This window comes from Numenius arquata, chromosome 3 (assembly GCF_964106895.1).
Source record: "Numenius arquata chromosome 3, bNumArq3.hap1.1, whole genome shotgun sequence".
NCBI lineage: Eukaryota > Metazoa > Chordata > Aves > Charadriiformes > Scolopacidae > Numenius > Numenius arquata.
Window position 1 is genome coordinate 6160794 of NC_133578.1, and position 23348 is coordinate 6184141.

The 23348-nt window shown below is 34.6% G+C and overlaps 1 protein-coding gene across 1 annotated transcript in view; it reads left to right on the forward strand.

The window, feature by feature from the left end:
- The window catches only part of LRP1B (LDL receptor related protein 1B), a 575621-nt gene that overhangs the window by 399622 nt on the left and 152651 nt on the right, over positions 1-23348 (forward strand). Inside the window, exons 41-43 of the mRNA XM_074145610.1 lie at positions 285-656; positions 15086-15275; positions 16729-16933. Coding sequence (XP_074001711.1) covers positions 285-656; positions 15086-15275; positions 16729-16933 — 767 coding nt within the window. The remainder of the gene's footprint in view (positions 1-284; positions 657-15085; positions 15276-16728; positions 16934-23348) is intronic.

Genomic DNA, 23348 nt, shown 5'->3' on the forward strand with positions numbered 1-23348 from the left:
GAATAACCCATTTTATCATTTTCTATTAATAAAATGTGTACTCCTATGGATTGGAAAGGACATTAATTATATTTCCTCACTAACTTTATTCATTAAAATTGTCTTTGGGTTGTGGTTAAAGTTACATCCTTTACTATTTTGGCCTTTGTTTTACTTGTGAATATTGTAGAAACAGTTTTAAGAGAAGAATTCTTAGAATACATAAAATTACAGCTTGATTTAAGTTAGTTAAGTGTAATATTATAAAAGATAGAATTTTTTAATATATATATTTTTTTGTACAGGTACTAATGTTTGTGCCAAGAATAATGGTGGATGTCATCAGCTTTGCCTTTATCGGGGAAATGCACGGAGAACATGTGCTTGCGCACATGGCTATCTTGCAGAAGATGGAATTACTTGCCTGAGACATGAAGGTTACCTGTTGTACTCAGGAAGGACAATACTAAAGAGTATACATCTTTCAGATGAAACCAACTTAAATTCCCCAGTAAGGCCATACGAAAATCCAGAGTACTTCAAAAATGTGATAGCTCTTGCTTTTGACTACAGTCTGAAAGGAAGAGGTACCAATCGCATATTCTTCAGTGATGCGCACTTTGGAAACATACAAGTAATTAAAGACAACTGGGCTGGCAGAAAAGTGCTAATTGAAAGTAAGTAAAAAAAAAATAAATTTTTATTTCAATAAACTTTATTAAGTGAAAAGTTGGTAATTGCTTGGCTTTATAGAGTAAAAAAATGTCAATAAGGTTTTGCCATGCTTAAGTCTATAATACAATTATTGTAATTTATTTCTATAAGATGCATTTAAATTAAAATTATCTTTAGAATTACAACTTCAAAATAATGTATTTTATAACAATCTTACAATGTGTGAAGCACATTACTAGAAAACAGAAGTGATAATGACAGTGCTTAATTTTTATTACTGTGATTTTAAGGAGCCTTACTGTTGAAAGAGAACTTCATTTGCCTAGAAATTACAGAAGTCTTCTTTCCCCACAAAACCTTTTGGTTGTATATTTTTCTAGTTAGTGGGAGTGAAGTACTGCAAGATTCCTCTGCTGACATAACCATTCCTTAGTATATAATATTAGTGTGTCCAGTTGACTCACCTTTCTTGTAGGAAGGTTGTAGAATCTATGATGTTGTAGAATCAACATCATAGAATCAACAAGGGCAAGTGCCAGGTTCTGCACTTGGGCCACAATAACCCCAAGCAGCGCTACAGGCTTGGGGAAGTGTGGCTGGAAAGCTGCCTGGAAGAAAGAGACCTGGGGGTTCTAATTGACAAGCGGCTGAATATGAGCCGGCAGTGTGCCCAGGTGGCCAAGAAAGCCAACGGCATCCTGGCTTGTATTAGAAATAGCGTGACCAGCAGAAGTAGGGAGGTGATTGTGCCCCTGTACTCGGCACTGGTGAGGCCACACCTCGAGTATTGTGTCCAGTTTTGGGCACCTCAATCCAAGAGAGATATCGAGGTGCTGGAGCGAGTGTGGAGGAGGGCAACAAAGCTGGTGAAGGGCCTGGAAAACAAATCTTATGAAGAGCGGTTGAAGAAGCTGGGACTGTTTAGTTTGAGGAAGAGGAGGCTGAGAGGAGACCTCATCACTCTCTACAACTGCTTGAAAGGACACTGTAGAGAGGTTGGTGCTGGTCTCTTCGCACAGGTAATTAATGACAGAACAGGAGGGAATGGCTTCAAGCTCCAACAGGGTAGGTTTAGACTGAACATTAGGAAAGAATTTTTCACAGAAAGAGTGGTCGGGCATTGGAACAGGCTGCCCAGGGAGGTGGTTGAGTCACCATCCCTGGATGTGTTTAAGAGACGTTTAGATGTGGTGTTGGGGGATATGGTGTAGGGGAGAACTTTGTAGAGTAGGGTAGGTGGTTGGACTCGATGATCCCAAGGGTCTCTTCCAACCTAGATGATTTTATGATTCTATGAAGCACAAGAAAGGTGACTTGTGCTCAGTGATAATTGGTGGCAAATTCCAACCTACAAAATTGTCTGTTTCAATAGAGGCTTACTCAGCAGCTTCACATGTTTACTATGCCTTTATGCACCACGCTAGTAGGAGGAGTTGTATGAAACTTGACATTTTCTTAGCCTCTGAAAGCTTGAAGCCTGACACTGCTATCGAGGAATTGATGCCGATATCATCACCAAAGTCTTCAGAAGAAGACACAAAACATATTTTGCAGCTCAGTAAAATCTTCTGAGGATCTGGCACTGCCATCTTTAGCAACAAAGTCTAACATAAGTTTAATACAAGATGTACATAAGAAGTTATCATGGTTTGTCATGGTAAAATTAGAATTCAATGAAAATCTGAATGCAGATATGTAAGAAATATATCCTTAATGTTAAACATCAAAAAATCCATGCTACAAAAATCAGTATTCTAAAAACGTCTGGTATCTTTCATTTCTGTTCCAATTCCTATTCCAACAAATATTCTTAAATATGCAATAAAGCTTATTCACCTGCAGTCAGATATCAGATGCACATATTTACTGTGTTTTTTCTCTTCCTTGTAATTTTTGAGTACCGTCTGATTTTTTTGGAGGCCACAGTTTGTTTTGGTAACCATTTTCCAAAATGTCTGAAGTGCTGTATAGTTTTTGCTCCTGACGTTGTGGGTAATTCCCATCTAAATTTCTGATGTCGAATGTTATGCTGCTTATGACATTGCTACATTTAGCTATTAGTTTGGGTCAAACAGTTTAATAACAAGACTAAAGAAAGTGATTAGGAAAAATGGCAGTATATTTGACGTGGAACGTATCGCCCTTTGCTGTTACGTGATAATGGAAATATTTTTAGAAAAGAAAGAAGTTAAACAGCTGCAAACTGACGAAATATTATTCTACAACTGACATTGCATAATTGAGTCATTATGTACCTCTGCACTGTGCTTCGGGGAAGGTATTTGTGGTCATGAAACTGTTGACGCTAATGAATGGAAAAGCATTTTTCAAATATGGTACAAGCCCTTTTTTTTTTTTTTTTTTTTTACTTTGAGTTTATATGTGTGCATAGTTTAGAGGAATTAATGATAATGTATTAAGATATGGTAAAAAGAAACTAAGCAATGTTGTCAGATGTTCTTATTACTGCCAGGAAAGCATTAAACTCTAGGGATTCAGAGTTGATGTTACAAGAGACACAAACAGCTCACAGAAATATGCAGTGGTGACATACAGGCACTGTTTTAACTCCGGTGTTATAGCAAGAGATTAAAAGTACTATATGAAAAGCCACTGGAAATTTTTACATTTAAAACAGACAAAGAGAAAAAGAAATACTGATAAAGTGCCAATGCAGATACAACTTGGGTTTTTTTAAAAAGAACAATAAAGTATTCCTCATTACTTTATAATAGGTTGTTCTACAAGAGCTAAAGACATTCCATAAAGCATAGTTGAGAATTTTAATTTTAAGAAATTGTTAGGAAGTGTTTCTACTTGTAATCTTAATATGCCTGATTTCATTTTTCATTAGCAGAGTCAGCGCTCTGAATAATTGAATGTCAGATGAAATTTTCTATCCTTGCAAAAAATTTACTGTATATGCTTGGGTTGTATTTGTGAACAATGATATTTGTTTTCTAGAAATACTTCAGTTGTTTTTTCATTGTAAATGAGAAGGGATACCACATCCCAGTATATGTTAGTTTATTGTTCTCCTTCATGCGTTTTAAACCCCATTTCTTTATGTTGAGTCATTCCTTTTAAACTGGTATTTTTGTACTACATATCCTTCATTTCCACAGTGTACACATGATTTTCTCTCACTGTAAGCAGGAAACAGTTCATGAGGCTGCTTGATATAGTGGAAGTATTTGACCAACAGTGATACCTATAAAGGAAAAAGCAATGGTAAGACTGGTTGGCACAAGTGATTCCATTCACTGGAAGATGTAAAGTTCTAAACTTTTCTGATTTCTGTGTTAACTATATGTGATTATATAGAAATTATTACATGGGATCTACCTGAGAGATTTTGGTAATAGTGTTTCTTTGCAGGATTAAAAAATAACATCTTCGACATTCATTTTCATCTCTTTTTGCTCCAAAATTATTAGTATGCATCTGTAGCATGTTTTACTTTATGAGGAAGAGATTCAAAACCACGTTGGAAATATCTAGTGTGGTTCTAACAATTCTACAGCCCCTTTGTACCTCATTAGAAGTAGTTGAAGTCTATAAATCGTTGAAACCTTTACTCGGTATTTGACTCAAATAGTGGAAATAGAGAACGTTATATACAAGATACTGTTGTCCCAGATTTTTAGTTCACTGAGTGTAGATCTGCTTATAAAGAATCCACTAGCTGATGGCTTTCTACTTCACTGAAATCAGATATGCCACTCAAATCTAACACGTTATTGAACTTTTCTGCACACTAAAAACAGAGTTAAGATATATAAAGAGCCCTTTATTAAGCAGGTTTCCAGTTCACTAAAAACAGATTTACAACTCACGAGCAACCCATTATCTAATATGTTTTTAGCTCACTGAGAACAGATTTACTACCCAGAAACAACCCATTATCTAACATGTTTCCAGTTCACTGAAAACAGATTTACAACCCATACGCAAGCTATTATCTAACATAGTTCCGACTCACTGAATATTGATTTAGAATTCATAAACAACCCATTATCTGACAAATTTTCACCTCACTGAACAGATTTGCAACTCATAAACAACCCATTAGCTAACACATTTTCGGCTCAGGGAAAGTAGATTTACAGCATATAAACAACTTTATCTAACTTGTTCCAGTTCACTAAAAGCCGATTCAAAACTCACCAAGAACCCAGTACCTGATAGGGTACTGTCTTCAGCAGGAAGAAACAATAGCAACAAAAACCTCCAGTGTAGCATGTGTATAGTAAGCCATACCCTAACACCTTTATTTTTTTGTGCAGTGAGTGTGGGTTGGCTTTTTTTGGGTGAATTCTTTCTTATCTCTGAACTCTACTGAAAAAATGGGCATTATTTCCTTTGGTCACTCAGCAGGGACTTTTTCTTTCATATCTTTATGAGTAACTTTATGGGCTTAATCTTTCTTGGTTGCCAATTTTTAAAAAGTTACCTTGTTCTTTGCTGTGATTTCCCACAAATATTCTTTTGGGTGATGAATTTTCTTGCTATAGCATAATGTACAGTTTAATCTAGTCCGTAGACATTTTAAAAATTAACTTATCAATGCTACGATATTTTAAATATGTTGTGACATGACTACCATCCATATCATGTCTTTTTGATCTCAGTCTTTCCTTCAAAAAGAGTGTAAAAGGTTATATTTTATTGTCTTTCTTGCTTTAAGTACACACTTTGAGAAGTTTCAGGCTATGTAGGAGTGAGTAGGTACTTACTGTGTGGTTCCACCCACCCACTAATTCCTTTTTAACTTTCCACTTCTTAGCTGTAAAGGTCAGTCTTGCAGTGCACTTTACATAGGTTAAACTGTGTCTGCTTCTAACCCGTAACCTAAACTCGCTGTACACGTGTGTGCTTTTGTGTCCTGTTGTAAGAGCTTTGTGAACCTCTTAAGGCAAAATGTTTGAGAACCTTGATGATGTTCCTATTTTTTCATTTTCAGTGGTATAAAACACAGTGACAGGGATTATATTTGGAAAATTCATGCTATATATATATACTTTCTCTGTTCTTCCAGCTTGAGGGACCATGCAGGACTCTCTCTGCAAAAATGAGTGTTTTTCATTTCACATAAGCTTTCTGGTGCTTTAGATTGTGAGAAACCAGTGCCTCGATAAATCAAATCCTAACTCAGTATTCTAGACAAGATCCAGAGAGATTGCATACACTTTGGAAGTTGTTTTTCATTTAATTTTAGCCCTACGTGACCTGTAGTCTCTGTAGAAAATTGAAAGAAGGCATTAAATACAAAAGGAGGTAGAAAAGGTAAAACATTTATATGGAAGTGACACTGGAGTTTAATATATTGGGGTGGCCATCTCCAAATAATCTTTACAGTTTCTCTTCAGCCCTACCAGAAGTAGACCTTCGAACAGTTGTCAGTCTCTCCAGGAGAATTTGGTACTGAAAACCTTGGTTAAAATGAGGTAATGGAACAGAACAGAAAGAAGGAACAGAAATCAGTAGCATTTAAAGGCACAGGGTTACGTAGGGAGGTATTTGGAAATCTGACTTCTTCAAAATTGCTACAGGTTATCAGTTTCATTTGGAAAAATAGACTCTCTTCTCCTCTGAGAGGGACCCCGGGGAGAATTTTACTCTTATTTTCTTTGTTGTTAATCACTTCTAGACAGAACAACGGTATTATTTCAAACTTCTGAACCAGTTCCTGTAGTATTCAAACTGGAAGCCATTTCAAATGCACACTGATAAACATACATGAAATACTTTAAGTGTTTATAGATCTAAATAGATCTGTCTTCTGTCTTCAACTAATTTTAAAGTAGATTGAAATGACTGGAAATGAAAATGTTGCAACAGAAGCAAGCATCTATTTGATGTATGTGATGCTTATCCCCTGTCAGACCACATCTCCCATTGACACTTGTTTGCTTTGTCGACTGATAAATGGTGAGTTGACTTTACTTTTAATGATGTGATGTTCTCAATTGAGATTTCTTCTACAGGGAATTGGAGGTCTCAGTTTGGCCCAGAGAAAGTCAGTGAAAGATAGTATATTATTCACAAAGTAAATTTTTTGTGTTTTTAATGGAGCAAACAACAAATGAGATCCTTAATTAAATTGAAATCATGAAGACCATCATCCTAATTTTTTTGTTTCCTAATATGCATAAGATGATTACCTCTGTCGATTGACACATTAAACAAAACATATATTATATTGCATGGGATAAACGTATGTTTTTTTCTTCTATAACATCCAAGATTAAGCCCTGATTTGCAAACCATCTGCTAAGCTTCTCTTCTTTGCTTTAACACCCTTCCTTCTCTGCCTGGCTAGAAGCAGAGTACCAGAGGAGCATCTGGTTTCCTTCTTCCTGGTGAATGTGACATTGTGGATCAGCAGCTCTGAAAAAGTCTAAAATTTCTATCAACTGAGAATGGAGAGAAGACCATCTTAAACCATCTCTCTGATAAACCATCTGTGTGAGCTATCTTTCATCCCAGGAAAAATGCAAATTAGGATTAGCTTTAGACTGTGGACGACATGCTAGTTGATGACTAATTTACAGTGGGAAACAAGAAGCTGCCTCATAGCATTTTTGGAGATTACTTTATGTTTTCCTAACTCATTTCAAAGCTTATGTTTATGCAAGGAAGTATTTTTTTTTTTTTTTTTTTTTTTTTAAAACAAGTCTCAGTTTTTAAGCTAATACTGCAGTCGTCTTTTTTTTTTTTTTTTTTTTTTTCTCATAGGTAGAAGTTTGAGGTAATATATTCATTAACCAAAGCCTACCTCAGTGGATCTGTAGAAAATCAGTGCAGTGTTCGAGTAGGTTTAATGTAGTGGCACAACACTGGAGAGAAGAGCAGTTGAAGTTAGAAACTAAAGATAAGAGAGGATGAAAAAAAGGGGGAGGAAAAGCAAAAGAAAGCAAAGGAGAAAAAGGAAAACGTATTTAGATGAGGTACACTCAGTGAGCTGATTTTCTTCCCAACTTTGTAAACAATGGCACTGAGACATTTTGCCAGCGTCTTTCACAGCACAAAAGGAAGCGGCGTGTGAAAAAAACTCTGCTTCTGTTTTGAACTTTAGGCACTGGTGTCTATAGGAGGTAAAAATCTTTTCACTGCTAACATAAAGTGTCAGACCCTGTGATGTATTGTAAGGCTTTTTACAGTCTGAATCCTTTAAAGGTGTTCCAATGTGTGCTACTATTCTTTCTAGCTAAATGGGTCCAATTTAACTGTCAAAAAGGCATTTATGTTCCCATTTCTCTTACAGTGCATTAAAATTGGTATATTGTATGAGTTCCGTTTAGTTTTGGAGCTTTCTTCTAGAGGAAAGAAATTTTTAATCTGCTAAAAATAAATAATATTGTTGCTTTTCATTTCATAAATGAATTAGATTAATTATAATTGTGTATGTTGGGATATAGGTCCAGTGATTTTCACTTTTTAAAGGAGGGAAAGTGAGAGGCTATTGTTAAGTCAAGGACACTTAAGTAGTAAAAACTAAAATCTTTTATTACAACTGCTGCCTTGTGGGTGAAAAACAAAGCGTCTGGTTTATCGCTATATTTTGTTCCTGGATGTGGCTGCATATTATAATTAATGGATAAAGTTTATGATCTGTTCAATAAATAACTGTTACTATAGATGGATAAAGTTCACTAACTTTGTAATGAGCAGTTGTTATTCTATAAATATGTATTTCTGGGCATTTAGTTGTTTAGCTGTTGCTGGTTTGAAACTCTGAAATGTATTCATGATGGGAGCTGGAATACTCTGATCTTTCAGTGCAGTATGTTCCCAGCCTCAGAATTCAGGAAAGGTGCTCCTGCCTATTAAACTTGAGATTATTCATGAAGAATTAATATTGTTTGTGACTGCTTCAACTTTCCACATTGCCCTGCAATTTTTATTGATGTAAATATCTGCTGAAGTAAATTTTTACATCAGCAGCTGTGGCTTAATGGCATAAAATGCAAAACTATATTTGGTGAATTGTCAGGAAAAACCTATTCAGAGGAATATCTTTTGACATTTCTCCTTTGTTTTATTCTAACATGATCCAGCAAATTTTGATAGGTTATTAGGCTATTCTGCCGTTAATGTTTCTAATATCTCCACACAGTTTGGTTTTACTTCAACAACAACAAGAAAAATGTATGGTTATATGTGTTTATTCGAAGACTTATTTAGTCTTAGGGTAGGCGCTGTAATGGTAATGGTATAATTTTAGCAAAATTTACATGTGCTGTAACAAAAAATATTCTAAGGCTAAATATGATAATGAAATAATTGGTTATTACAGTTCAGAGTTGTCTATGCTGTATTCGATATTTAAGATTTCTCTTAGGATAGAATGTATGATGGCTTTGTTCTACATGTGACTGATAGAAGCAATTAAGAAATTAAATCACCCTCTAATTTTTGAGACAAATGGAACTCATCTCGCTTTTTTTTTTTAATTACAGCTTATTATTGTCTTATAATTTGTGTTAAGCAGAAAGACTTCCTGCTTTACTTTGCTCTTCAAGTAGCCATAGAAGAGTAAAGAATTAATTAAATTTCTAATTATGCAGTCAGTTAGACATGTTAACTATAAACTCTTTTCTTCAGGTGCTTTATTGCTTGTGAGGCATTCTTTTCACCTCAGATGTAATGGTGACCACCTGTTATCACCATAATCTTAAACAGCGAGAGTGACAGAAAGCAATATTGTGTCCTGTGAGCAGCCTGGTGTAACAACTGACAGGTGGTATCCTGAAAGGGGAATGGTGAAAGCCGATCCGCAGAATGAATAAAGATCAAGCAGGTGTTTAATGTAAAGTAATGGACATTAAAGACTTCTCCAAAGTTCTGATAACAAAGTGCTGTTTATGCTCAATTTTACTACTTCGATGGCTTTTCAGTATTAAAAAAATTACGATGTTGACAGTAGTTCTTGCTTTACAACTTTGCTAAAGAAGAGAAGTGTGTAAGTATGAAATTAAAGGAGAAAGGTAGCTGATCTGATGCAGTTCATGTCAAACTGGGAAAGTTTTGACTGTAAACTTTGTAGGGAATTTTAAAATTAGAAGATAGGAGATAATCTAGGAAATTGAGAAATAGTATATACATGACATTGTATATACATTAGGTGTCAACAACTATTGGATAATTTAAACTTTGTCCTTTAGTATTTTTATTTTGTATTTGCAATAATGAGGGACCTCTAATCTGAGTTCTTCAGTTATTGATTTGTTGCTTGTCTGTTCCTTGGGAAAGTCAGATGAAGATCAGCATGACAATATTTATAGGCTGCATCTCATCTGTGGGATGCAATCCATCTTCGTTAAGTTCAGTAAAAGTGATAGATAGCATTTGGCAACGTAATGATGTGATCACTCTACCATTGCCTTTGTAAATCATAAGCTGTTGCTTTCTCTTGTGTAGATATTTAATCAGTTATACACCCCATTACTGATTTAATTCAGAATGTCAGTGGCAGGTGAATAATGTGAGTATTTGTATATTAATATCATATTGTATTAATGTTCCTTTCATTTAAGTATGCTATTCATGTGAAAATCATAAACTGTTCCTTCATGGCTAGAATAAATTTAATCAGTGCTGTAGGCATCTAATGCCATCAGTGTTTTAATTCAATATGTCAGTGAAACAAATGTGTTTCTTTTCATTTCCAGTTTCTTTATGCTTTACTAATTCTGAATATTATATGACGCTGTGAAAATATGAAGCTGAGAGTAAACAAATTGCTGATTTTTATCCTGTCAATAGATTTTGGGAATGAATCCCCCAGTTTGTAGCACTAGATGGGATGAATACATATTTCTGATATACTTTAAAGTAAGTGAATATTTGAGGAGAAATTAACTTGGAAAAAAATGCTCTAGAATATTCTTTAAGGATGTGTGAAATAAGTAAATATAAAATAATATCAATGCAAACTGGTAATGATGGAAGGCTAGAATGCAGTTGCTTTGGAATCTTCTCCAGTGTCCTGTCTTTGGGAATATGAAGTTGCTAGAAGGTTTTACTTTTGATGAATTGCCTGAAAGTGGCTAAAGGACCATTTCTAGGTCCATTTCTGTGCTCAGTTGGTACCTATATTAGCATTGATAAAAGAATTTATATGAATTTTGGGATTCTTCACTAACCTCTTAAAGCAAACAGATTATTTTAACCTAGAAACAATGTAAACTGACAAAAAAACATTGTATTAGCATTGATAACATTATACTGAAGATTTGCCTGAGTTAGTGTACTGGTGGTACTTCATCCAGCTTATACTATGTGCTTATACCACTGTACAAACCAAGTTAGTTGTATTTTCAATGGTAAGAATTTATCCAAAACTTGGATTGCTTTAGCACCTACTCTCTAGGTCTTATGCCATTGACTTTACAACCACCTTACTCACAGATTTATAAAAGTATTAAATGGTTCTCTTCTGTATTGGTGGAGTTCTCAATTACATAAGTAAGGAACATGATAAAACTGAAAGTTTATTGGCAAATAAAAGAGTGCTTGATATAAATCTTTCAGAATTTATACTTTTGGTGGAGCTAAGCAAATGCTCTTGGTATGTGTTTGCAGCAGAGAGTTTTATATTTAATTAGGGTTTTTTTATTGTCTTACATCAAGGCAATTGAATTCCTCTAAAAGACTTTCCTTTTAAAGAACTGCATATTTTTTTACTCTGAATTTTTGTGTTTGTAGTGATTATGAAACCATTATCATCCACAGTCTTGTCACCAGAATCTTCTGATAGTTTCAGATTTAATTTGCTCAAGGATGTGATCATCTAATAAGAAACCCTTCTTCTTTAAAAAGCTCATCTTTTAAAAAGCATATATTCATCAAGTAGTTCCTGAAGCTTTATTTGTGATAAAACATTTCCCTAATTGGATATCAGATATTTGATTTCAGGCAGCTTTCACAGCCTGATTCTGTTGCTCGATGATTTTCAGATTTTGTCTTTTTTTTTTTTTTTTTTTCTTTTCACTCACAGTCTTAATCACTGAAATTTCCATAAAGATAGAGATTTCTACTTTTTATCTTAGCTTCTTTATTTCTTTTAAAGTTGTTTCTGCCTTTCTCTTTTAAATAAAATATTTTATTAATTGCCTTGTTTCTGTTCTACTCCACTCAGAACATAAGTATATATAACAAGGTTTTCCAAAACTGCACATTTTAGATATTTTATTAAAACAAGAGAAAGCTGCATTTTTCGTCTGTCTGCTAAACGCTTGCTTGTCTCCATATATAGCATAACTTTCCATGACTCTCTTTTCAAAAGTTTAGAAATTACCATTTTATAAATAGTCATTTTGAACTAAGCCGCCTTCTGTCACAATTTACAGACTTTGATATGGAGTTAATCCAGTTCAAAAATGTGAAGCCGTACTTTCTGATTCCTGTAGAAAATATGAGTTCTTAAGTATAGGAATTGCAAGTAAACCTACAACTTATATTTGAAGAGCACTTTCATCATTCCGGTTGTGTTCTAGTTCATCACATCTAGCAGCAACTACATCATTATCCTTTGTCTACTACAGAAGAGTTTTAGGCTATGTTGTGTAAACAGTTTGCTTTAAAATTTCTTGACAGATTGAGACAAGGAACAAAACTGAAGTTGATAGAAATTCAAGAGGTTACATGAGGGAAATGCTTGGGTTTGTTTTTTGGTTTTTTTTTGAATAGCCATCTTTCAAATGAAGAGCAGGATTTACAGCAAATCTTAGTTAAATCCTCACGTCCTGAGGGCTGTCTTTAGCCACAAGACAAAGACTTGATTACACTTTTCTAAAAACTTCCACAATAAAGAAGAGGAAGCACTCAACATTCACAGATATGAAAGATAAAAACAGTGCAATAAATGCTCTGATGGTTTGTTCATTACAAGCAAAGTGCAGGATTGGTCAGAAAATGTCAATGCATCTTTTGTGAATTTTTTTAATAAAATCACAGAATATCCTGTGTTGGAAGGGGTCCACGAGGGTCATCAAGACCAACTCCTGACTCCACACAGGGAAACTTAAGAGTTAAATTGTATATCTAAGAGCATTTTCCAACTTATACCTAAGAGTGTTGGGTTTAGTTTAGAGATTTTTAAGTGGTGGTAAACTGGGATTCAGCATACAATTTTAATGTGAATTAGTAGGTTAAGTTAGAATTGCATTCCTGGCTCTTGGTTTTAACATTTATCACACTTCCTAAGTTTTCTTTTAATTTCATAGTTAGTGGAAGATTTGCAAGAAGTGTCCAAGAAGTATATTAGAGTCCATATCTAAACTGTACAGATTTCCGACCCTGGGAATGATCCTTGGGCCCAGACCAGGGAGTTGGCAGTGCTTGGCCTGGTGTCACTAGGATGATTTGGACTATCCAGGTTCTCTTTGAATCCTATGTTGTGTTTCTCTGGTTCTGAGCTATTATCATTGTTTTTAGGATTTCTTCTGGTTTATGCTGCCTATAATGGTGTGCTGGCCATATGTTGGTCCCAAGAGTGATATTTTGATGTTATTATCATAGAATCATAGAATGATTTGGGTAGGAAGGGACCTTAAAGATCACCTAGTTCCAACCCCCCTGCCCTGGGCAGGGACACCCCCCACTAGACCAGTTTGCTCAAAGCCCCATCCAGCTTTTTTGCATGTCCTGAAGCGTGGTGTGAGAAAGTTAAGGTGTGTTTGAGGTGTAGAGATCTTAGTAACATGCATGTGGTGTGGGTGCTCAGGGGTGCAAGATGCAAGAATGAAGCAACTGACTTTGTCAGTTCATGACAGAGACAGACATACCCAGAAACTGCAGAAACCATAGTTGGTGGTAAGCCTGCATTCAGGAACGTTCTAGTTGATTTTAAAATACCTCAGTAGGTGTTTTGCACATTTCTGTCATGGTGTTTGAAAGAACGGCTTATCTTTGATTTTTAGTTGGTGATTTCTGAAACAAAAATAAAACCTTCGCTATATCTCAATACATTTTTGTTGCTTCAAATTCAAAATAAACTAATAAGGCAACTAAATACTGCATTTAAAGAAAGAATACTTGTAACTCATTCACCTTTTTGAAACCCAGAATTCTTATCTGAAGGGTCATCTTTGCAATGGTCAGTAGAATTTTTTGAAATTGTAAGTTGGCTTCAATGCTACTTTAAAGTTCACTCAGTCACTTTCTTGAGTTGCTTGTAAGTGAGCTGAATATATCTTTTTTCATGAGTTCTCCTTCATAAGTAGGAAAACCCATTTTACATGTATTCACCTCCCTTTAAGGAGTGTCATCTAATTTATTTTTTCTATTCATTCTTCCTTAAGACTAGTCACTAAGACTTCTGTATAGATGTATCATGAGAATGGGTACTTAGATCTCCAAATGCTTTAGAAAGAGGAATATAAATGGGTTATAAATGATTATTTGTCTCAGAGTTTTGATATATTTGCCTCAGTTTTGATGTAGTGTTAGCACTTTCAGTGTGATCAAACATATTTCTGTTCTGTATATATGAATTGCATGCTAAAAATTACATCTTCAAGCAAGCCAAATGTAAATTGTAATAACTGCTGTAGTGTAATCCTTATTATATTTCTAGGTTTTTGCCTTCTGTAGTTCATTAATAAGCTGCATGAACCTTCTGGTCTAAAATTATTTGTTTCTAACAAAATAATAAGTGAAGTAATCAATGTACGTTTCTGTAGTAATTCAAAAATAATTGTAGGAAATAATTACTCCTATTTCTCACAGTCTGTCACTTTTATATATTGATATCAGATACAATTTATCTTTTCTGGACATTAAATATATGCTTTAGCTGCTTATGAATATTTGCTTTTGTTTCTAGCTCACCGTTTTTTATGTAGAATGAAAGAGTGTGGTATTGTGGCTTATTAAAATGATGTATTGATGCTGAGACCTTCAGAGTTTGTCTTTTTTCAGGTGTTTAAAAAAAACCCTGTATAGTTAAATAACAACAGGACACCTTGATCCCTAATAATGTAATTTGTATCTATGTTAGAAAATACATCGAAAGATAGTGCTAAATAATACAAGTAATTAGAGAAAACATGCCCAAGACTTGACTTACATGGTGTTTGAAGTTGTGACTAAATTATTGCTCTCAAATAAATGCTTATTATTTCTAATGTATTCTCTGGGGACACTGTAGTAAAAATATTAATTTAATGAGTGTTGGAGTTGACAAATATTGTACAGGGATATTAATAGTGATCTTTCTATGTTTATTTTTTTTATTTTATTTAACTTTATGAACAAACAATAAGCCTTTGATTCCAATTAGAACATAAACAGGTGAAACGAAAGAGTTGTCAGCCAATAGGCTGAATTACTCCGTGATTCTGCAGGATCAACTTCAAGGAAAAAGAAAAACAAACACCTTGTTAGAAGGAGTTTTATTTGCTCTGTCTGTGACCATGTCTTCCAGATGTTGGGTCAGTGGAGGGACTTGCTTATCATCGAGCTTGGGACACTCTTTATTGGACCAGTTCAACCACCTCCTCAATCACGAGACACACTGTTGACCAGAGACGCCGAGGAGCTTTCAACCGGGAAGCAGTAATAACAATGTCTGAAGATGATCATCCACACGTCTTAGCTCTAGACGAATGTCAAAAGTATGTATTATATCTTTCTTACCAGATTTTAGTTCTTGCCTAATGTCAAGGAAACGGCAGCACTTCTTTATTTCACAGTCAACTAATACTGTTGAACTCTGTGAAGGTCAAGTAGATTTCTTGGTTTAGGAGACAAATGTTACTCTTACTTTTTTTTTAAAGCAATTGCAGAATTGATAGAATATTTTATATAAGTTTTTATGTTTCAGATCAAATAATCATTATATTTCCGTGGAATATTATCAATATATCAATATCAAGTTTGTTTCAAGAAAAGTGAGCTAAATGAAAATTATCAAGAGCAGTCATTTTACTGATTTCTTTTGTCAGACATGTTACTCTCATTGTTAAAATAAAAACAAAATTAATTTAAGCCTTTATGAAGAGGAATCTGTGTTTCTTGTGTGGCAAATTGATAGGCCCATGTGTTTATCACAAAGATCAGTGTCGTATAAAATTACATAATAAGAGATGTACATTTACGGAGCTTGTGGACAACATTCTGGAAAGAAGTCTAATTTAGTTCCCTTCCTGCCACTCTCAAGAAAACTGTATTTCCTAGTGAAATAATAGGAGGGTATATATTTCTACTTCAGCCTTTTGCTAATAAGTGTCTTAAAAATTGAGTTATTACTACTTCTACTATCTTCTCTGTTAATTCTGGAAGAAAGGCAACCTGCTGTTTCTGCTTCCTTTAATTGTCTCCCCTTTGGGAAGACTAGGCTACGTTTCTCCCTTATTATGTTCTATTTCTAATTTGTGGTAGTTGAATGTACTCTGTTGCATGGGTAGTCAAGGAAGTTATTTCCATGGGGGACTTCATGTACAGTTTGAGTATATTAAGAGTTTACACTGTGTTGTAAAATGCGATTTATCTTGATGCCATAAATAAAGCAACTAAATACTGATGAAGATTGCAATGAGAGAATGGGCAGGTTCTGAAGAATGTACAAATTACATCCACAGCTCATTTTGTTTAACAGTAGCAAGGGGACGATCGTGCCTCCTATAGAGCATATTAAGGTCACTTGATTCCCCATTATCATCCTTTCGCGTACCAGTCCTTTGGTCTGTATCACAAATCTAATATGGGAAAAGCTGCTGATTAATTTCACTGTTAGAAATTACTAATATACACATTAGCAGAATTAAGTTTATATTTTTAAACAGCTTATATCTATCTGTAATGGTATATTAGTATAGAGACATGATCAGAATTGAACAGACCTATGGAAAAAAATCTGTACTTGTATACAAGTTAATGAACTGTGATACTGCTATATAATTTATAGGATGTTGGCTATCACATTTTCTTATTCACTGTTGATTATCACAATTACTTATAGATGGCATTCATAATTGTCTACGAATTTTTTTCTGTTGCTCATTTTGTAGAGAATTAAATTATAAAATGTATCTTATGGTTTTGTTTGTTATTTTGATTTTAATACAGCTTAATGTTTTGGACTAACTGGAATGAGCAGCTCCCAAGCATCATGAGATCTACCCTCTCAGGCAAAAATGCCCAGGTTATCATTAGTACAGATATTCTGACACCAAATGGACTTACCATTGATCATAGGGCGGAGAAGCTTTACTTTTCAGATGGCAGCTTGGGAAAAATTGAGAGGTGTGAATACGATGGATCACAAAGATATGTAAGTAAAACAAAAATCCCAAACATATTCATTGTAAATCTGCTTGTTTGCATTTGTTAGCATCTATAAAATGTTGCAGAAAGATCGTTAGCTCCCTAAGTTTCTCCTATTATTAATTGTATATTAGATTTAAAACTGAAAACACTTCTGAACTACAAGTAATGCTGTGTTTATTCAACACATTCCAGTTTCTTCTGGGGATGCAGACTCTTACCACAAAATCTAGTTGCATGGGTATTGAGCCCGAAGAATCACTGCCCTAAATGATCTGCATGAGCTTGAAAAAATGTAGAACTTCAGTAGAAGAGATAGAGAAATGTTCTGCTTTACATAGGACGATTATAATTTCCCTTCCAGTGCCACACTTTTCTGAATGCACTAGAATTCCTTTTGTGTAATGCTTGAGTGTTACTCTACAACTCTATTTTTTTTCTTTCCTAACTATTCATTTTCAGATATATTCAACTGCACTCCATTACTCTTTTATCATAATACGTTTTGGTCCTTGAGTGCTCTATTAGTTTCAGCTGAGTAGACCTTTTGCTTGGAATATGCAGAAGGCAGTTGATCTGTGCTCACGATTTTGTTGCACGTTTAGCTCTGTTTCTCATATTTAATGAAGTCTTCCTTTCGGGGATTTTGCACCTCCCAAAGTGCATGATAACATAATTGAAGGGCATGCTCTGGCTTATATTTTAATTTCCCAGCTCTACAAGATAATGTTTGCTACATCAGCTCACTTTCATATCTATGTAAAAAAAACATCCTTCATATGCTGTACAAAAGCTTTGAAATCTTTTTGGATCTTAAATAGGAATTACATGTTTTCCTGGAATCTTATCCAGGAGAAGTTCCATATGCTTTGTTTAGACAAAATTTCCTTATCAGAGAGAAATCAGCATGACTAGGCATGTAGTTTTGCGTCACTTCCTTTCTCCTTTTGTTTTCATTTGTATAAATTAACCACAACTCACTGATGTTTTCAGATGCAGTAACTATATCAGAAACTGGACAAACCAAAGCTCTATGGATGCAAAGTATACTATCTCTGACTATATATTTGCTGTAAAAATTGATGACTTTCTGGGGTTTTTTTGTGAATTGACCTTGTATATCTGAGAATAACACAGAGAAGGCAGTTTGTTGGATTTCATTGGGTTTGTTTTTCTTTTGTTTTATCACTTGGGAGACAAAAATGGGATTACTATCTTTCCTTCTTTCATATTATTCTTTGGTTTTTATCCAGTAATTGTATCTTGATTCTAAATGTTATAGATCTGTACTTACTTTTTATTTAAATTTAGGTCATATTTGCAAAGATCTGTGTGTCCTCCAGTTACTGCTGCATTTTTTGTCAGCTAAACTAACAGAACAGCACATGGTGTTCCAGATGTAACGGATCTATATTGAACCCCGTAACAGCTCAATAGCATTTGCAGAATTGTTTATTATTCTACCTCTTAGGTTACTGAATATAAACATATAAAAGTTTTAACTGAGTTGTATACAATGACCTTAGAGTTCCTGCTTAAAACACAAAAGGATATGACTAGTTCAAATGATCTCTGCTTATTTTCTGCCATTTGATGTTCTTCTTAAATCCTGCTTCATTCATCAGTTCTCCTGAAATATACCCAGTCTTATCTGTTCTTATTCCTGGCTAAGTTGAATAATTATGTGTCTGGAAAATACTTCAGTTTGCTGTTTACCACATTAAAGTATTTTTCAAATGGAATCTTGAGGGACGTGCTGCCATCTTAAAATACAGGTGTATTAAATATAGGTGGGGGATATTACCTGTTCTTCTCATACTCATCAGTTTTCTCAAGTATTTCCTTTGTAGGACTATGATCACAATTTGAAAGTTCTTGACTTCCTGTCCCCTTTATCTTCTATTTTGTTGTCATTTTTGAAGACTGGCAGTATATTAGAGCATTTTTCAGATATTATTCCATCACGTGATGTATTCATCTACATTTTTATAATTGTAAATTACAAACTGTTGTCTTGAAGTGAGGTGCTTTGGTCAATTAAAAATACCTATTTAAAAGACATATGCAACTTTTATTTCTTTCACAAGTAGGAGCTTGTGCTAATACTTGATTGTGTTTGCCTGCAAGTTTATTGCAAATTGACAATTATTCCAAAGTTCCTGGAGCTTAAGGCTGTACATAAATAGTTATATATGTGCCATTTTATTCCAGTGATTTGCTTTGCTTAAGTACATTGCCATCCCTATCTACTAATTATTTGTCTATGTCACTACTACTTTTGTCATGTTTATTAGGGAAACGAAAAAAACCACCATATTCTTTTGTTCTCCTTCTAGTTCAACAGGGATTCTTAAATTATTTTCTTACACTTCTTTCAGTTAAAAATAATGTATTTTTTTTTCCTACTCATTTTGGCTGCTTTTCCACTTTCTGACATATATGTCTGCCCTGTAGTGCTGTTTATTTTCCATTTTGCTATCATGTTTAGTTTTACTTTCCTGATCCTGTTTCACTTACAGTTTCGAATAGGCTGTCAGTTAAGTACAAGGTAATTAGTAGGTTATGTGGAAACAATTTAACTTCATCTGTGCACAGGGTATAACAAAATACGCATCACAAACATGAAATGGGAGATGATGCAACGTAGTTGCAGAAACCATTACTGAAATCCCACCTTTTGATCAGACCTCTGGCTCTCAATTTGCATCAGCAAACTGGCCATTCAATTTTCTCAGCCGTCGAATGTTGAATCTTCTAGCTTTCCTAGTATGTTGTCTCTTGGTTTGGCTTTCTGTCATTTTAACTCTCCTTCCCCATTACAGTAACCAAAAAAGCTCCTGAGCCCAGCATGCTTTTCTGAAGGCTTTTTGGGGCTCTAGAGTGTTACCTTCACAAAGTTATACTACTGTTGGTTGCCCTACACCCGTACCTGTTTTGGGAGAATCAACTAACTCTGTTGTCAAAAATGCCGCTCAGAGTTCTCACACGCTATGAGCTTTGAAACAGAGTTGTGTGTGTTTCCTGGGTTCTCACAGCACTTTTCCTGCATTAGTCACATGGGGATTGTCACACCAGAAAAAAACCCACCAGGCTGCTTCGTGCAAATCTGCACTTAAACTCTACTGGCCTCACTGGCAGTGCTTCAGCAGATATGCTCATTGCCACATAGATGCACTCTTACTGATACAAGAATGCCAGAATCCAACTATGAAATTGTCTTATTGATCTGGTGAAATAATATTTCCAGGGCAGTTGTTTTTCATCATTGATTCATGTGCTGTCCAGCTTGACAAGATCTCTGGTTTCTGTAACTTTACGCTAATCCAAGTAATAATCATTTCAACTTTCTGGGGATCAGAGATTCCTTAGGGTGTTTTAGCAAGGTCCTGCCATCAGACACCCCTCAAAAATGGTTTAAACAGATTATCCTTTTCCTCACTATCTCTGCTTCATTGCTTTCTAGTTTCACTTAGGTTAGCAAAGGTAGAAATTGTATAGTAGAACATGAAACGCTAATGGTAATGTAATGAATTCTCTTCCAGATAGCAGCTTCTTTCTTTATTCCACTCACCACAAAAATCTGGTACAATGAATGGGTAGAAAATAATTGAACAGTATTGAATTGACTCTTTTAAGTGGATTGTAAGAGTTTATTGATTTTGTGTTTCGCTGATATTTTAATACTAATATTTGGTTGCTGGAGTACTCAAGTTTGGAAAAAAAAATTGTTACTTTTGTTCCTTTTTATTACTTAGGAGCTATACGGGTTTGGTGGGTTTTTTTAACATTTTTTGTTCTGCTCTGTCAGATCTTCCTCTTTAGAAAACAAAAGTGGCAATTCTTTCTTTCACAATCCGTTCCTTCTTTTCTTCTGTTTCAGCTCCTGCCCTTGGTTGGATTTAATATTGTGGCCGGAGCTGGTTTTAGCTACTTAGTGCTTTAATGTTCTTTAATTGTAACATTTTGTTCAGGAACAGAGAGACTGAGCCAACAGCAACAAAAGCTGATTTTATGTTTTAGACTTATTTTTCCAATAAATCGTCAGCTATTTTGATTTTTCCTTTTCTTCAGTGTTGAATATTCCATAACATTTTTCATATCAAGAACCTAGAAATACTGTGAGTTTCCCGTAAACAGAATTCTGGTTATTTTCTAACATCCAGGTTGGAATGTTTTGGTATCAGTTACAGTTTTGTGGGCCTACAGGTATGATTGTTAAAATCAATACAGTTTTAGAGGTATCTCCAATAATTATAACCTTCGTGTAAATGCAGCCTTCCAGAAATTATAACTTTTAATTTCCAGAATATCTGTTTTTATTCTGTTGGAATTCTGAATTTAAGCAATTAAACAAGTTCTGAAGTTGGTGTTCAACTTCCGTTATCTTCAATAGCATTTTATCAGATCTGTTCTTCAAACTACTAAATATAGAAATGGAAGTTAAAGGCTTGACTGTGCATTTATGAAAAACTTGACTTTATAACTGACATCTAAAACTACTTTTCAGACATGTCACTATATTTATTTGTAGTACAAGTTTGATTGAGGACATTAGAGTACTTTTGGTCAATTTTTGCAAGGTATTCGTGATGACATCAACATTACCTTGGGGAAGTAGCCAAATAACTCACAAAGGCAGGATAGAAGCAAGATCAGCAAAGGTATCCAGCACAGAGAGAAAACATGCAAAATATTACCAATTAGAAATGTAGAATGTCTAACCCCATTAAAATCAGAATGTGCTCAAATGTCTTAGAGAAGATTCTCACTAGGTCTGAACATGAGCAGTTACAAAAAGTTTCAGGTCCTGAGTGTGTTTTGGAGTTGAAGAACCACGTTGCTGTATTCTCTATGTGCTAATAAATAATCAGATGTGAAAACTAACCCAAAGGAAAATAATGTCAACTTGAAGGCAGATATTTTAATAAACTTGGATGGTTGTCTGGAAATAAAATAAAATTGAGCCTACTCTCTAAAGAGAAATTATTTCAGCAGTTTTTACTGATTTCTTGTGATTTTGTTAAACAGCACTGGAACCAATAATAGTAGAGAAAAAAGAAATGCAAGTAAAAATTTATATAGTTAGCACAACATGCGCAGTTTACCACCTAGATATTTAAGTTGGTCATGTTTTGCATCTGTTCCCCCTGTTATGTTAGTTTATTGTTAGGTTACATGCTTTTTAATCAATCCATTCTTTCTGTGTTTGAAAAGGAGCTGGTGTGGTGTGGATAATCTGGTACTAGAAGTGAAGTTGTGTTGGAATTTTTTATTTTCTCTGTTCAGTAGTATAAATATATTAGTTGTAGTGGAAATGTTCTGTTCTTGATTCTTTTCTCTTGCAAGTCTGATCAAAAAGAATCTTTTTTTCTCAACTTTCCAAATATTCATGTTTCACATTAACATTGGTCTTAAAATGTTCAGAAGCAATATAAAGAGTGAAATATTCCTCCTGCTTAATTAGTTGCTTTTCTGGGGAGTTCACTCCATTGACACTGAGGAGTTACTTTTTTTTTAAGTAGTTCTGTAAAGGAATGCTAAAATCGAACCTAATGAAAGTGATTCCCTCACCAATGGCAATAAAGTCATCTAATCCGTGTGAGCTAGGTTGCAGGTTGACACAGATCCAACAGTCTTGGTTTGGGACTGTTTGCTGAAATATCTTGATGTCCAGTGTTGGTAGCCTGGTAGAAATTAACTGAAAGAAGGAATTTAATAAAAAGATAAAAATAATCTCTAAAGCTATGGAGAATCAGATTATTTGTAATACCTCACAATCCCACAAAATTCTAGGAGGCTGAAATAAAGGTAACATTACATGAAATTTGTCATTGTCATTTATGATGTTGAAAAAAAAGTATTGTGTAGATAATACACATGTAGTTGCAAAGAACCTGGTTGATATAGTCATAATTTGCAGAGATGTATCCTTTCCATTTGAATGGCACTGAGCTGTACAAGGCTGTAATAAACAGTTGCTTAATGTATCATTCAACTGAACTGCAAATCTGCGTAGCAGCTGGAACACTGCAAATGGAGCTTTGCATTTTGGTTTTCAGTGTCTTAAATGTTCATTTCTAGCATGGAGAAACAAAAATTAATTCTTGACGAGGAAGCACTTCTGATTTCGTTACATTTCACTTGGACAATTCTGTGCAAACGGGATCTTGGTGTTCTCTCTCAGTATGGTTTTCTAGTATGTCCTTTGTATCCTTTGCTCTGTGATAGCAGTTCAAGTTATTACGAATGTATTTTTGAAATATACAATAAATGAAAAGGAAATTCATGCATTAAAGATATGACAATGGTGAAAATAGGTCTTTATTCAGACCAATCAACAAAAAATTGTTTATAGCAGTGATTGGCACTGTTCTTCCATAAAACCCAACTTAAAACTAGACTAGAAATTCTTTTAATTTCTT